The sequence below is a fragment of the Cebus imitator genome, unplaced genomic scaffold (genome assembly GCF_001604975.1).
Source record: "Cebus imitator isolate Cc_AM_T3 unplaced genomic scaffold, Cebus_imitator-1.0 Scaffold111, whole genome shotgun sequence".
Lineage (NCBI taxonomy): Eukaryota > Metazoa > Chordata > Mammalia > Primates > Cebidae > Cebus > Cebus imitator.
In genome coordinates this window covers 399,188-413,956 of record NW_016107426.1, presented here as the reverse complement: position 1 = coordinate 413,956, position 14,769 = coordinate 399,188, and the positions used below count along the sequence as shown (strand labels likewise).

The 14,769-nt window shown below is 46.6% G+C and overlaps 1 protein-coding gene and 1 long non-coding RNA gene across 7 annotated transcripts in view; one reads left to right on the top strand and one right to left on the bottom strand.

The window, feature by feature from the left end:
• KLHL6 (kelch like family member 6) overlaps nt 1–11,768 on the top strand; it is a 65,045-nt gene extending 53,277 nt beyond the window's left edge. The window contains exons 4-7 of the mRNA XM_017538298.2: nt 949–1,186; nt 4,466–4,668; nt 6,705–6,918; nt 7,183–11,768. Of these exons, the coding sequence (XP_017393787.1) occupies nt 949–1,186; nt 4,466–4,668; nt 6,705–6,918; nt 7,183–7,484 (957 nt within the window). The 3' untranslated portion in view covers nt 7,485–11,768. The remainder of the gene's footprint in view (nt 1–948; nt 1,187–4,465; nt 4,669–6,704; nt 6,919–7,182) is intronic.
• The window catches only part of LOC108311061, a 130,521-nt gene that overhangs the window by 98,262 nt on the left and 17,490 nt on the right, over nt 1–14,769 (bottom strand). The window contains exon 3 of one of the 6 annotated variants that reach the window (XR_001828030.2): nt 4–659. The exons of 3 other annotated variants lie outside the window; for them this stretch is intronic. This is a non-coding gene — a long non-coding RNA (uncharacterized LOC108311061). 2 more of the 6 variants (XR_001828031.2, XR_001828025.2) reach the window with 2 other exon arrangements.

Sequence of the window (14,769 nt, the reverse complement as noted above, 5' to 3'; positions counted from 1 at the left end):
GGAAATGGTGGCTGCCTCTCTGCCTCCCATCAGCACTCCTATGGAACCTTCGCCATGGAGCCCAGGGGGCCAGTGGAACCAGGGAAGGGCAGCTCTTCCTTGTATAGCAATATCAAGATGGCACCTGCCACTGCTCCTACAGGCATGACTGTTGAGGAGCCAGTATGTGCTGGGTGCTCTGCTCACACCTCCACCTCATGGCCTTACGAATGCTCACAATCATCTGAGAGCAGGGAAATGAACAAGTGGTTTACAGAGGCTGTGTTGCTTCTCCAAGGCCACGTGGCCATCGGTGATAGGACCCTGGTACCCTTGACTTGCAAGCCTGTGCTTTTTCAGCGGAGTCCAAATGCCCATAGCACGGATTTCTTCACTTGTCAGAAGCTCTGCGAGGTCATACACTGTGTGTTGGAACCAGTCTTCCCGCCTTCCTGGCCACACCCCGATTCCTTCTAGTTCTTGTTTCCTGAGTCTCTGAATGCTCTATGTGTCACTGTCCAGGATGTCTCTTCCAGAAGGCTGACGGGGAGCAAAGTCTGAGATCTCATCAAGAAATTAAAGGCAAGGGGGAAAGTCCAAAATGAAATTCCAGGATTTAAGGTTTCAGACCAGGCAGGAGAGGAAAGGCAGGAAGTGCCTCTGATGGTATAGACCCCGACCTGTTAAAACAGCAACAAAAACAGGTAACATTTATTGAGCACCTATTATGTACCAGGCCTGAGTAAAGCACACTACATACATTATCCCACTTCATCCTGGAAACACACCTACAAGGTAGTTACCTCTAATACCGCATGATACAGATGATGAAGCCGAGGCTCAGGGAGGTGAAGTCACGTGGTCATGCCGTGGCAGGTGTGGGAATTGGAGCCTGCTCCTATTGGCTTCGTGCCCTGAGCTCTGAACCATTGTGTTGTCCTGCCTTTATGAACCCCTATTGATTTCCAGATCATATCGGAGCGCACCAAGCCCAGGATGCACGAGTTCCAGTCCGAGGTGTTCATGATCATTGGCGGCTGCACAAAGGATGAACGGTTTGTGGCAGAGGTGACCTGCCTGGACCCCCTGAGGCGCAGCCGCCTGGAGGTGGCCAAGCTCCCGCTAACGGAGCACGAGCTGGAGAGTGAGAATAAGAAGTGGGTGGAGTTTGCATGCGTGACATTGAAAAATGAGGTCTACATCTCAGGTAAGCAGGAGCCACGTGAGGCCAAAGCCAGCCGCCAGTAGCACTATGTATGTTGCCGAGTGGCAGCCCGGCAACCATCCTAGAAGAATGACTGTGACTTGGTGACGATCTGGCTCTGAGTAAGACGGGATGTGGACCCAGGAGCTCAGGTGGTCTTATCGTGAAGGCACACTGCTACTCAATAAACACTAAACTGTGAGCAGCATTGCACTATTTTTTGTCTTTTTCTTTTTCTTTTTTTTTTGTTGAGATGGAGTCTTGCTCTGTCCCCCAGGCTGAACTGCAGTGGTGCGATCCTGACTAGCTGCAACCTCCAACTTCCCAATTCAAGCAATTCTCCTGCCTCAGCCTCCCAAGTAGCTAGGATTACAGGCACCTGCCACCATGCCCAGCTAATTTCTGTATTTTTGGTAGAGACGGGTTTCACCTTGTTGGCCAGGCTGATCTTGAACTCCAGACCACAGGAGATCCACCCACCTCACTCTCCCAAAGTGCTGGGATTACTATAAATTGAACCACTGTGCCTGGCCCAATTTTTTTGTATTTTAAGTAGAGATGGGGTTTCACCATGTTAGCCAGGCTGGTCCAGAACTCCTGAAATCAAGTGATCCGCCCGCCTCAGCCTCCCAAAGTGCTGGGATTACAGGCGTCAGCCACTGCACCCGACCCACATGTTATTATTTTGTGAGAAATGTGTCGTTCGCTTTTTAATGATACAAGCAGAACCTGAAAGCATGCTTGTTATACACGGTTAAAGAAACAGAAACTTGTACTTCAGTTAACAATATAATCTAGACCTGAGGGCATGCTGGTTTAATGGAGATACATATTGAGTGAGATAGTTACCACGTGCCAAGCACAGCGTCCTGCCAAGCACATGGTGGGAGCTTCATTACACTGGCTGGTATCATCGCTACTGATTTTACCAGCTATATCACAGTCTACCAAATGGATGAACCAAGATTGTTTCAGCTTTCTTTGAAAAACCTCTTTAAAAAATACTGCAGTAGGCATTCTTAGACACATATAGTTTTTCATACTTGTGCTGCTACTGGAAAGTTTCCTGGAAGTGGTCATATGTGAACAGGCAATTTCGTATATGTTGCAAAATTGTCCTGCAGAAAAGTCAGACCAATTTACAGTTCAATCAGTGATGAATGGTGGTGCCCATTTTCTTTATCCTTGGTAACGATTTTTATTATTACTCATTTAAATTTTTAATAGACTAGAATGTTTAAATTTACATTCCTAGGTCATCAGTGAGGTTGAGCATGTTTTATATATTTACCAGATAATTGTATTTATTTTTAAAATTATCTGTTCATACCCTTCGACAGTTTCTATCAGATTTTTGTCTTTTTCTTACTAACTTTTTGGAGCTCTTACTATTTATCCTTTGCTATTTGCGTTGTGAATATTTTCTCCTAGACTGTGGTGGTTTTTAAACTTTGTATTTATATAGTTTTCTTTCCTATACAATTCTACGTTTCCTGTTATGCTTAGAAACCCCTCGTAACCCCACGGTCATTAACATAATCTCCTATACATTCTCCAGTTACTTCTAGAGAAGTAACATTTGAATTTTGCTTTAAATGTAATGTAAAATAAGTATCTAACTCAATTTTCATCCAAATGAATAACCAATTGTTCTAATAACATTTATTTAATGATCTGTATATATTTTAGTCTGTTCTGTGCTGTCAGTTTGTCTAGTACTGCACTGTTTGTATTATAATAGCCTTTTAGTATATTTTAATATTTGATAAGGAAAGCCTTCTTCTTCACTTTTCTTTTTCAAAAGTTTCTTAGAAATTTTTCCAAACTTAATCTTCCCAGTGAAATTTAAAATTATCCCATCAACTTCCCCCCAAAAGTCCTGAAGGCATTGTGTATATAGATTACCCCAGGGAGGGCTGACATCTTCACAATAATGTGTCTCATTTATGCACACAATATGCTTTCTCAAGTTTTTTTTTTGGTCCTAAAATAAAATAATAGGTTTTCTTCTTTTCCTTTTATAAACGTTGCATACATTCCTTTGAAATTTTATAGTTATTTTATACTTTTTGATGCTACCTAAATGGGGTCCGTATCACAGTGTTTTGAATAAATGGAGACCTCTGAAAGGTACCCCACGCAAAGAAAAATGGCCAAACTGTGAACAAAAGATTCATGGAAGAGGAAGCAGCCTCCCTTGTAGTGAGAAAAAAAACAAACTGACATAGTTTTTCTTTGTCAGACTGTTAAAAAATTTTTTTAAAAGAGAACAAAACCACCACCACCCTCAAAAAGTGGGTTTGAGGAAAAGTCGCCCAGCACAGCTGTGGAGGGTGCTTTGGTTACACCTATAAAAGTTCAGGTGCACATGCCTTTGACTTAGAAAACCCGCTTCCGGGCTCCACACCAGAGAAACGCCCCGACACAGTGGCTGGTCAGCAATGGTCATTTCTGCACTATTGCACACGTGTACGTCTGCAAAGTAAATCTTTGCTTCCAGTCGTTGGTGGTACTCTATGGGAAAATGGAAAAACAGAGCTGTGAAATAGTTGATTAAAATCAGAAAAAGTCAGTTCTCCCTTTTCTTCGTCTCTTCCCCCAGCTGCTGAATTACATATTTTCTGTTTTTTAGGAGAGCTGTCTTCAAGAAAATATTTACCAGGTCACTCTCAAATGATCTGTTAGGGGCATCTCATACTCTTCTAACAAATTAATTTAGAAATAGGATCAGTCTCACTGATCTTTTTATATAGATCAGAAAGACAAACCAAGAGAATGTTGTACGATTTCTTGGTGATTTTTGCAGGTCTGTATCTTTGCTTTTTTGTTTAAATAAATAAGTCAACATAGAACTTAAGCTGCCATGTAATTTTCCTTCTGGACAAAGCCCACTGTCCCTGCCCAGCCTTACTTTCTGCTCCTTGTGAGCACAAACGCTGAGCCCAGGCTCCCTCGGGCCCCCACCCACCCAGGCTGACTTGGGGCCTACCCTCTGAAGCCTTCCTGGGACACCGCTCACTTAGCCACCTCTTCTCTGAACTTTGCCTGCACTGAGGTGGCACATGGCACCGTGGGGCGCACAATGCATTCTGTCCTTCGCTGTCCCCCTGCGTTTGCCTTGTCTCCCCCACCAGACTGCACACACCTTCAGGGCTGTTTTGATCTCCCCTCAAGCTGGGGCTGGCCTAGGAACCTGGCATTTTTGGACATGCGGGATGTTATGGGAGATGCTGTATTTCTGACATATCTGCTGGTTTCTTAAATGCTTTTTATCTCTTGCAGGTGGCAAAGAAACACAGCATGATGTTTGGAAATATAATTCTTCAATCAACAAATGGATTCAGATTGAGTATTTAAACATAGGCCGCTGGAGGCATAAGATGGTGGTGCTGGGCGGTAAGGTCTATGTGATCGGAGGCTTCGACGGCTTACAGAGAATCAACAATGTGGAGACCTACGACCCCTTTCACAACTGCTGGTCGGAGGTAGAGGAGATGATTTCGTTTTTCTTTTCTTTCTTTCTTTTTTTTTTTTTTTTTTTGAGATGGAGTCTCACTCTGTTGCACAGGCTGGAGTGCAGTGGCACGATCTTGGCTCACTGCAACCTCTGCCTCCCGGGTTCAAGTGATTCTCCTGTCTCAGCCTCCTGAGTAGCTGAGACTACAGGCGCCCACGACCACACCCAGCTAAGTTTTATATTTCAGTAGAGATGGGGTTTCACCATGTTGGCCAGGCTGGTCCTGATCTCTTGACCTTGTGATCTGCCCGCCTTGGCCTCCCAAAGTGCTGGGATTACAGGTGTGAGGTATCGTGCCTGGCCAGGAGATGATTTCTATGACTAACTGTCTGTATTATTACTTCAATGTTTTTTTTTTTTTTTTTAAATGCTTGGGAATGTACCTACAGTGGTGGCCAGCTTTCTGATCACATTACTTCTGAGGAGAACATTTTTGGTGGCTCTGAGCTTCCCTCCTTCTGGAAGCCCATGCTTTTTGCTGATTAAGTCACAGAAACAATGTCTTCCAGGTGGTGAAGGTCTGTGTGGGCACCGTCCTAATCCGGCCAGAGCCCCAGATGTGAGCAGAGGCTCACGCCGTCATGCACAGCAGCTCTCTTGGTCTGCATGTCCTGGCCTAGGGTCCTGTCCCCTCAGATGCCTTCTCTCCTATTCTTCTCCACACTGGACACAATGCAGATCACTTTATTACACCATTTGTGAACCCAGAGTTATTCCGTCATGTTAGAAATTGTCCCCTCGTTATTTTCTCATCCATGAAGAGCCACTTACAGGCCTGCATGTCAGACTTTAGCAGCACAACCTCAGGCATATACCACACCAGGAAAAGAAAAGCCACCTGATCTCATTTCCAGGCTATTCCCAATTTCCAATTTTCTTTCTCCTTATCAAATCAGATGTCCGAGCATGTCCCAGCTTAATGGAGAGTACAACACCGTCACTGTAGGCACAAGCAGAGGCAGCCAGGTCACCACATCATGTAGTCAAGACTGTCAGCCTGAAAAGTGCTATATGGACAGCTCCTAGCATTTGCGGGGACCTGCCCAAGATCTTCTCAAAACAACTCCTATCCCAGAGCTGCTCCATGATCAAAAGGGTCATGTAACTGGGCAAGAGGCTCCTTTAGTGTGCAGGGGTTCCCAGGGTAGAAGCACATGTCTGACTTAATCTCAAAAGCCTCAGTGTTGCCCTGTAGTGGAAGAGCCCGCTTACCTGTGGCCACCTTAAACCCATATACCAGCTTTTCTTCCTAGACATAAGCACCAAGGAAAATCAATGCTGGTACACAGTAGGCACTCCATAAATATTTTTTTGAGTGGATGAGCACATGAATGAATATGAACATGCATGTATAAAAAAATCATATTCCTGAGCTGGGCGTGGTGGCTTACACCTGTAATCCTGACACTTTGGGAAGCCGGGGCAGCTGGATCACCTGAGGTCGGGAGTTAGACTCCAGCCTGATCAACATGGAGAAACCCTGTCTCTACTAAAAATACAAAATTAGCCGGGCGTGGTGGTTCATGCCTGTAGTCCCAGCTACTCTGTACGCTGAGGCAGGAGAATCGCTTGAACCCGGGAGGTGAAGGTTACAGTGAGCTGAGATCGCCCTATTGCACTCCAGCCTGGGCAACAAGAGCTAAACGCTGTCTCCAAAAAAGAAAAAAAGAAAAAAAAAATCATTTTCCTCCAGCATTGGCTGACTTCATCTGTATAAATTTATTCGTGCCTATCCTCCTCCTTCCCTGAGAGCTGGACTCTGGGAGAGGCTGGCACATCCCAGCACACAGCTGGCTCTAGGTTGTGTGGAGCCTGGAGGGAGGGTTGGAAATGCATGCTTTCATTCTCGCTGGGTCTTAAGAGGAGTGCAGCGCATGGGCCTTGTGACTTTAGGCAAAAGCTGCCCAGTTCTGTGTCCTGGAGCTCCGTCCTGCACCCTGGGAGATGCTGCAGCAACCTGGGCAGTGTGACTGACAGCTGCTTCTTGTGCCCTGTGCCCCACAGGCCGCGCCCCTCCTTGTCCACGTCAGCTCCTTTGCAGCCACCAGCCATAAGAAGAAGCTCTACGTGATTGGGGGAGGGCCCAACGGGAAACTGGCCACGGACAAGACGCAGTGTTATGACCCGTCAACCAACAAGTGGAATCTGAAGGCGGCCATGCCGGTGGAGGCGAAATGCATCAATGCAGTGAGTTTCCGGGACCGCATCTACGTTGTTGGTGAGTAAGGGCTGCTTATTCATCTGCATAGCTTAGAGCTGGATTCGTGCCTGGCTGCAGCACAGAAAGGGTGTGTCGCAGTGTCTCCAGCGCTGGCCACTCACTGCCCCTGGGACCCGCTCTGGTTTTCAGAGGAGCCATCAATCTACTGTTTCTCTTGGGAAGAGGGGAGACATGGCCTAACCAGAAGCTGAGTTTTAGTGGTTCAGAGCGAAGAAAGCAGAAACTGGAGGGATGCCCACCGTGTTCCCTCCCTGCCCTCAGGTGGAGCCATGAGAGCGCTGTATGCCTACAGCCCCCTGGAAGACAGCTGGTGCCTGGTGACCCAGCTCAGCCACGAGCGGGCCAGCTGCGGCATCGCGCCCTGTAACAACCGGCTCTACATCACCGGCGGGAGGGACGAGAAGAACGAGGTCATCGCCACCGTGCTGTGCTGGGACCCCGAGACCCAGAGGCTGACGGAGGAGTGCGTCCTGCCCCGGGGCGTGTCGCACCACGGCAGCGTCACCATCAGGAAGTCGTACACCCACATCCGCAGGATCGTGCCTGGAGCGGTGTCTGTCTGAGCGCAGGATGGGGAGCTGGGGAGCCGGTTGACCCTCAGCGCGCCCGCCTCACCGCTTACCCTCCTCCAGCCCCACTGCAGGCAGCAGCCTCGAGCTGGAGGCCGTACATCGGGGGCTCACTTTGGGGGAATCTTGGAAGTTCCAGTCTGGCGACACTTAAGACCAGCCAGAAATGTTTGCATGACCTACCTCAGAAGGGGAGGTGAGGAAGGGTGACAGCGTCTCAGGACCCACCTACCCTATGCCAGCTCTGTGCCAGGCACTTCCTTCTATCAGTTCATTCAACCTGGCGACTGGCTTTTATTACTTCTGGTTCCCTCGGTGAGGGCACCGAGTTCACAGAGGCTAAGTGGTGTCCTCTGGTCACTCAGCAAGTACCTACCCCAGGAGTCTAAAACCCAGGTCTTTCAGCTTCAGAGTCAATGCCCTTTCCACCATGCTGCCTATCTCAGAGCAGGAAAAACCAAAAACCAAAAACCAAACCTGGTTCATGCCGGGCGCGGTGACTCACGTCTGTAATCCCAGCACTTTCGGAGGCTAGCTTAGGGGAGATCACCTGACCAGCTTGGTCAACATGGTGCTACCCGCCCCCATCTCTACTAAAAATAGAAAAATTAGCCAGGTGCAGTGGCAGGCACCTGTAATCCCAGTTACTCGGGAGGCTGAGGCAGGAGAATCACTTGAACTTGGGAGGTGGAGGTTGCAGTGAGCCAAGATTGTGTCACTGCACTGCAGCCTGGGTGACAAAAGTGAAACTCTTGTCTCAAAAACAAAAACAAAAAATCTGGCTCATTTCTTTTTTCGGCAAGTCTGCTAAAAGATCACTCAGAGAGGCAGGGAAATAAAGGTGTTTCCTGTTTTCCTTCCTTTTCTTACTCTGCATCCCCCCTCATCCCCCTCCTTTACCAAAATTTAAACCAAGGAGTCATTTGGGCTCCTTGTCAAGAACATCTAATAGGTTCTTCCACTCGAAAGGTCTGGGGGGATGGGCTTGGGAAGGCCTGTTTGCTTTGAAAGAGATGAAATACTTGTGTTCCGTCCTCCTCCCATTGAAAGCCTTTTTTTTGAGACGGTCTCACTGTCACCCAGGCTGGAGTGCAGTAGCGTGATCTTGGCTCACTGCAACCTCCGCCTCCCGGGTTCAAGTGATTCTTCTGCCTCAGCCTCCCGAGTAGCTGGCATTACAGATACTTGCTACCATGCCCAGCTAATTTTTGTAGTTTTAGTAGAGACAGTGTTTCACCATCTTGGCCAGGCTGGTCTTGAACTCCTGATCTCGTGATCCACCCACCTCAGCCTCCCAAAGTGCTGGGATTACAGGCATGAGCCACCGTGGCTGGCCTTTTTTTTCTTTTAATGATCATAAGATGACCCATTTTGGACCAGAACTGTCATTGCCAGACAGAATTGTCCCTTCAGCATGGTCTGGTGCCCTGGCCTCTTAGCGTCCACCAGTCCACCAGTCGTACTGTAATGTAGCAAACATGTTTCTAGAGACTCAAACTACTGTTTTATTTAAAAAGTAAACACCCGAAGACAGCTGGCCTCTGCAGGAACGATAGATACACTTGCTAGTTTTCACACAGTGATTTAGATCCATGTTCCTGATAGCCCATCCTCCTGAAACCTTAGTTTTCAGGACTTTCTAAAAAGCATTTTTGACTTGGTTTTTTGATCAGTGTAGCTCAACTGTGAGAGTAGAATCTGTCCTTCACTGTAAGAGTTAGAGCTCTCAAATGAGCTCACTGGAAACTCCTTCTAATCCCCAAGCTGGAGAAACAGGTTAAGAGATCCTGTTTCATATGCTGTATTTAAAAAGCAACAATGATAGCAACATAGTGACTGCATTACCCAATGGACTTTATTTCATCATATGATTTCAGTTCTCTTTATAGAGTTTATTTCATAGCCAGAGTGGCTTGTTCCTCTCAGGAGTTTGGGAAGTTAGAGTATTGGAGTTGATAGTGAATTTAATTTTCATTAAAAAGTCATGGTTAGAAGCTAATATCTGAAACAGATTTTAAACCCTTGGAAACTTACAGGTGAGATTTCTGTTTATGCCAGATTGTTGAAGATAAATATAAATGTTTATTGGTGTGTGAAAGGCTCTGTGCCTTAGAGGCATGACAGTTCAGCTCTCTGCTGTGAAAAGTAAGACAGGGCAATATAAGCATATTTGTGGAAATTTAGGACAAACTATCACTTACTCATGAGCACTATAATAGCCATCACAAAGCTCCCAATGGAAGCAAACATTCATGGAGTTCTTCATGTTTTTCAAGCCTTGAGGACACCAATGAATGACAAATCTCCATGCTAGACACTCAATACGGATAAATAGGCCACTAGTTATATTCTTGTTTTTCTTTTCTTCAGGTTAGCTAAAATTAGATCACATGAAGTTATGAGGCTGGATCCAAGTCTCGGTTGCCTTTCAAGGGGTCAAGGTGGTAAGCAGTGCAGTAAAGTCACCCAGCGGCCATTGCTTACCTGTTTGTCTTTCCGAGGTCACCACCAGAACCATTTGTGAACTACAGGAAAAAAATCTGTGTTGCTCCAAACACTACTGCAGGGAGGAACTTGGGAGAGGAAATCCAGTGACAGCGGTATTGGCACACACAGGGAGCCTCCCCTCAAAAAGAGAGCGCTCCTTGTCAGGGAGTGGATGGCAGGCCTTTGATAAGACCTATTGGCAAACTTTGAGCCCATCAACAGGTCAACCCTATACTGAGTTAGGTCAGTATAGGTCAATCCTATACTGGGAAAGTGAGAATTTGGGATTTCTGTGCTCTAAACCTGATTCTAAATGTAGGACCCAAGTTTTTGGACTACTTCAGAATACCTACATGAATCACGGAAGCAGTCTTTATGATTTCTTATGGCACCAGATATGCAGGTGAATTGTGGAAAATTTCATGTAGCTGGCACTCAAGAAATAGGGATTCCTAATGATGGCATGGGGTAGGGAACAGATACCCCTATTTAGAAGACCCAGGGTTCTGTATTTGAAGCTGCCCTTGAACTCAAAGCCAGTCTGTAGCTCTTAGAGAAAGAAAGTTCAAGTCATTTGGGGGAAACTTAAGTATAGTCATCAGGGTTTTCGTTTCTAGGCACTTGCCAGGGGTGAGAGCTTCTAAAATCCAAAATCCATTCCAAGAAATAAAGACAAACACATTTGCAGGAAGGTAACTGTTATCACCCCACCCTCAGTTGGGGGAAAGCCAAGCTGGGAATTAACCCAGAGACAAAGAGCCCTCAGACTCAGGCAGGACGTGGCAGGGTGTCCCAGCACAGCAGACTGGATGTTACGGCAGATCCTGGGAGTGGACGAAGCACCCCAGGCTGGGAAGACACAGATAGGGTAGGAGGAGGTCAGCTTCCAAGGATGCAGGTCTGGAAAATGATATGAGGGGCCCTGGAGTTTGTGAGCTTGACTCTAGTCCCAAGAAGGGTAAGGGAGAATTCCAGGCCAGGAAATAAGGAAGGAATCCACTTTTTAGAGCAGAGGCACAAGCTGGAGCAGGCCCGGCATTTGGGCCCACTTGCTGTGGGGCCTCTGAGCTGCTCAGCTGGGTCTCCTGTCCTAGAGAGAAGGTGGCCCAGAGTTTTGGTGGAGCAGAATCTGTAGATGAGGTTAAGGGACCCTGGTTGCCAAGGCTGATCTCAAACAGCAGGGAGCTAAGCTTGTCACAACACCAGCAGGTTCACATTCTTAGTTTTCATCTATTCTGATCTCAATGGCTTCAGGAAACACACACATATACCGTGCCCTTGAACTCAAAGCAAACTGTGCACTCAGGGAAATACAAATATCATGTTCTTATAGCTGTAAAGTATAGCTTAGCTGTTTATAGAAGTCATTGAGGTACTGTTGTTAGTTATTTACTTAGCCTGTTTTATTTTGAAAAATAAACATACTCAATAGAATTTTAAACTTTGTAACCACCACAGGGATTTCTTGTGTAAGTCCCAACTTGGGGTTGCAAAATCATTTTTTCCCTTAATATCTAGGTGTTATATTACATCTCATAATTTTAAGAGTCAATCTTTATAGAAATCCACACATATCTCAAATACGGCTACTGCAACACCAGTTTTGACAGGTCAGATTTTCATATGTATAGGTATAAATAGACAACACTCAGTGAACAAAACCCTTTAAGCATTTTGGTTACATAAAGTTGTATATTTTAAGTGATCAAACAAAGATGAAACTATATTGTTTATAGGTTTTAAAAACCAAGCCAATAAAGTTTTTATTTATTCAATAAAATATGCACAGAATGGCTGAAAATGTTTTCTATACAATCACAAGGTTATGTATATATATATGTGTATATATATATATATATATATATTTTGCTGTTTTTGGTGTATATAAGTAAGTGATGTCTGAATAGAAATTAATTTAGAGGACAGAAATTTAAATCAGTTCAGTCAGTTCAAGGGGTTTTAGATAAGCTCACAGGTTAAAATTCACCAGGCTTGATTTACAAAATGTCAAAGAGCAGACAGCGTTTCCCTCCCTAAAGAGGCACTGCTTGGCTGAGCAAGCCTTTACCAACCTATAGCAAACTGTGTGACTCTCCTCTTGCCCGGCCTCACCTCTTCTTACTGGAGACCCCCTTCTAGGCTTTTGATTGCGGGTCTGCCTCTCAGTTCACCTCCACCACGGCTCCTGTGTTGTCTCTGAAGCCCTCCCTCATCTGTGCTTCTCAAATTGGGACATGTGTAACTTGGAGTATGAGACTTCCCTCTGACCACTGGAAACCGTGTCATCAATTTAGTTTGTTTTGGTTGCAATGCAAGAGTCCAATGTATTTGAAAAGGAAAATTGAGGCTTTAAAGAAATCTGGGGTTCCATGAATAGCTTCAGACCTTTCCCTCTGGGCCTCCCCAGAGGTAGCTGTTCTGCCTTAGGAGTTCTTGGTGGAAACCTTGGGAAGCACAGGCCCAGCTCCCTCACTGGATGGGGGGTATTCTGGGGTGATCTTGGGCCCCAGATCTGACTGCCAGTGCACCAGCTCTGAGTCCAACGGAATTTTGACCTTAACTTTGCTGCTGAGCCTTCCAATTTCCCCTCTGGGTCTAAGTGATAATCTCGTGTCTGGGCAGCTTGGCCAGGGCTGGGCATGTGCCCAGCTTTTCTTGGCGCCTCCCACTGCACCTGCTGCTCGCTGCTGGGGTATGGCACCTCCTGCACCAGCCTCCTTTTTGCTGGACGTGCAGCCTTCATACAGGACCCCAGTTCTCTCCCCGCCCTCTGGAGGCCCATGCCTCATTTTCCCGCCCTGCAGGTGGCCATGCTTAAAAGACTCTTAGTGTTAGGGACGAACCCAGGCCTGGCCCCCATCCCCAAGCTCCCCGCGCTCGGCCTGCTGCTTACCCATCACCCTGCTTTTCACTTCCATGTTTGTATACCGGCACCTGGGGATTTTCCTTTTCTTTTCACATGTTCAGATATCTGCTTTGCTACTGATTCCTGCATGAAACGCTGCCTCGAAACCCACGTCCAACCGTCTCTACTCATCTGCCTGGATAGAGAGCATGCGACTTCCTGGTTACAAATTCTTTAGGAAAGGTAAAACCAGGTAGAGGGAAAGAGGGTGGCCTCTGATGTGTGAGACAACTGGAAGTCTCCCTTCAAACATGAATCCGGTTCCTCCACATCTGGCAGTAGAAGCTCCCAGTGGGTACAGAAAGTTGGACCTCATAGCCCTCGTGCTTGTCCCTGTAAGGAAAGAGTCCTGGACACAACTCTTCATTTAATTTCCTAAGGGACATCTAAGACCAGGCTGGAACAGTTAAGTAAAATTTTACTTGTGACTTAAGAGATGACACAGAGGATAAACACAGGAAGGGAAAATACTCTAGATTATGAGGAAGACAAGAATCAGCTACCCCTGAGAAGCAGCGTTTGTCTTGAGAAGACGAATGTGTGTGTGTACGTGTAGATGTGTGTGTGTACATGTGTGTGCGTGTACATGTATGTACATGCTTTAAAAATAAAAATGAACAAGCTGCACATTAAGCAGTGAAAACAGATTTTGTTCAGTAACTGCTGATAGTAGGGGAAAGAGCTGAGCTCCATTCTGATTTGTGCAGAGGTGATGACTGGGCCTTTTAAAGGGAGAATGACGAGTCGGGAGGTGGAGCCCGCAGGGTTCAGGTAGAGTCAGGGAAGTGAAAGATTACAAAGTGTTGGGCAGTGTCCGTGTGATGAGGCCAGCTGTGTCTGCTAGCTGGCAGTTCTCCAAGCTAGGATCCTCTTCTGGAAGCTAGGACCCTCTCCCCCGACGGAGCCTGCGAGTCAGAGGCTCTGTCCTTCCTGATAATGACCTTGAGAGGAATGGCTTTCAGGTCCTTGAGAAAGACACTCCTGAGCTGTAGGCGACACATACACAGTAGCTCGGAGCCACAGAGGAAGGATTCACAATGGTGGGCCTCCTTTTTTAGCAAAGGGTGGTCAGGGGCCTATTGTCAGATGTTGGAGGAACAAACTAAATTCTTTTGACAGCCTTAAGCTTTTCCAGACAGCAACTGGAAAGGGAGCTGGGCCAGCCCTGGGACGCGGCCTCAGGCTGCCGGAGGCCATGCTATGGCTTCGAGGAGTCTCCGAGGGCAGGGTGTGAGTGGCGTGTTGGGACTAAGAGTTTCAGTGTCCCAGGTATACTTGCCTTATGAAACAGATACAGTTAAAAAAACAGGTGTGCCCACCACCTACACTGCTGTTGGCAGCATTTTAAAAGAGTACTGACCACTGCCATTCTCTACAACCCACACGGGCCCACTGTGGCAGGCCAGGAGTGCCGCAACCCCTCCCTCTAGAACCCGTTGAAGACAGCTAAAGAGAAAAACAGTACTAAAGATTCTTTGACCCATACAGGCCAGAGCAGTGCGTTCAAACTTTCTTGAACATGTATCAAAGTAAGAAACACGTTTTCTGTATTTCCTATTCTATTTTTTTCTTAAAATGCTGTTCACAATCCGTCAAGTTTATTTCATCACCCACTAATGTGTCACCCAAATCTGAAAGGTACAAGGTGGAAGGCATTGAGCTGGGCACACAGGGCAGGGCCGAGGGGAGGGGAGGCTGGCAAAGCCTTGTGTATTAGTCTATTTTCTTTTCTTTCTTTTTTTCCAAGACGGAGTCTTCCTCTGTCACCCAGGCTGGAGTACAATGGCACAATCTCAGCTCACTGCAACCTCTGCCTCCTGGGTTTGATTCTCCTGTCTCAGCCTCCTGAGTAGCTGGGACTACAGGCATGTGTCACCATACCCAGCT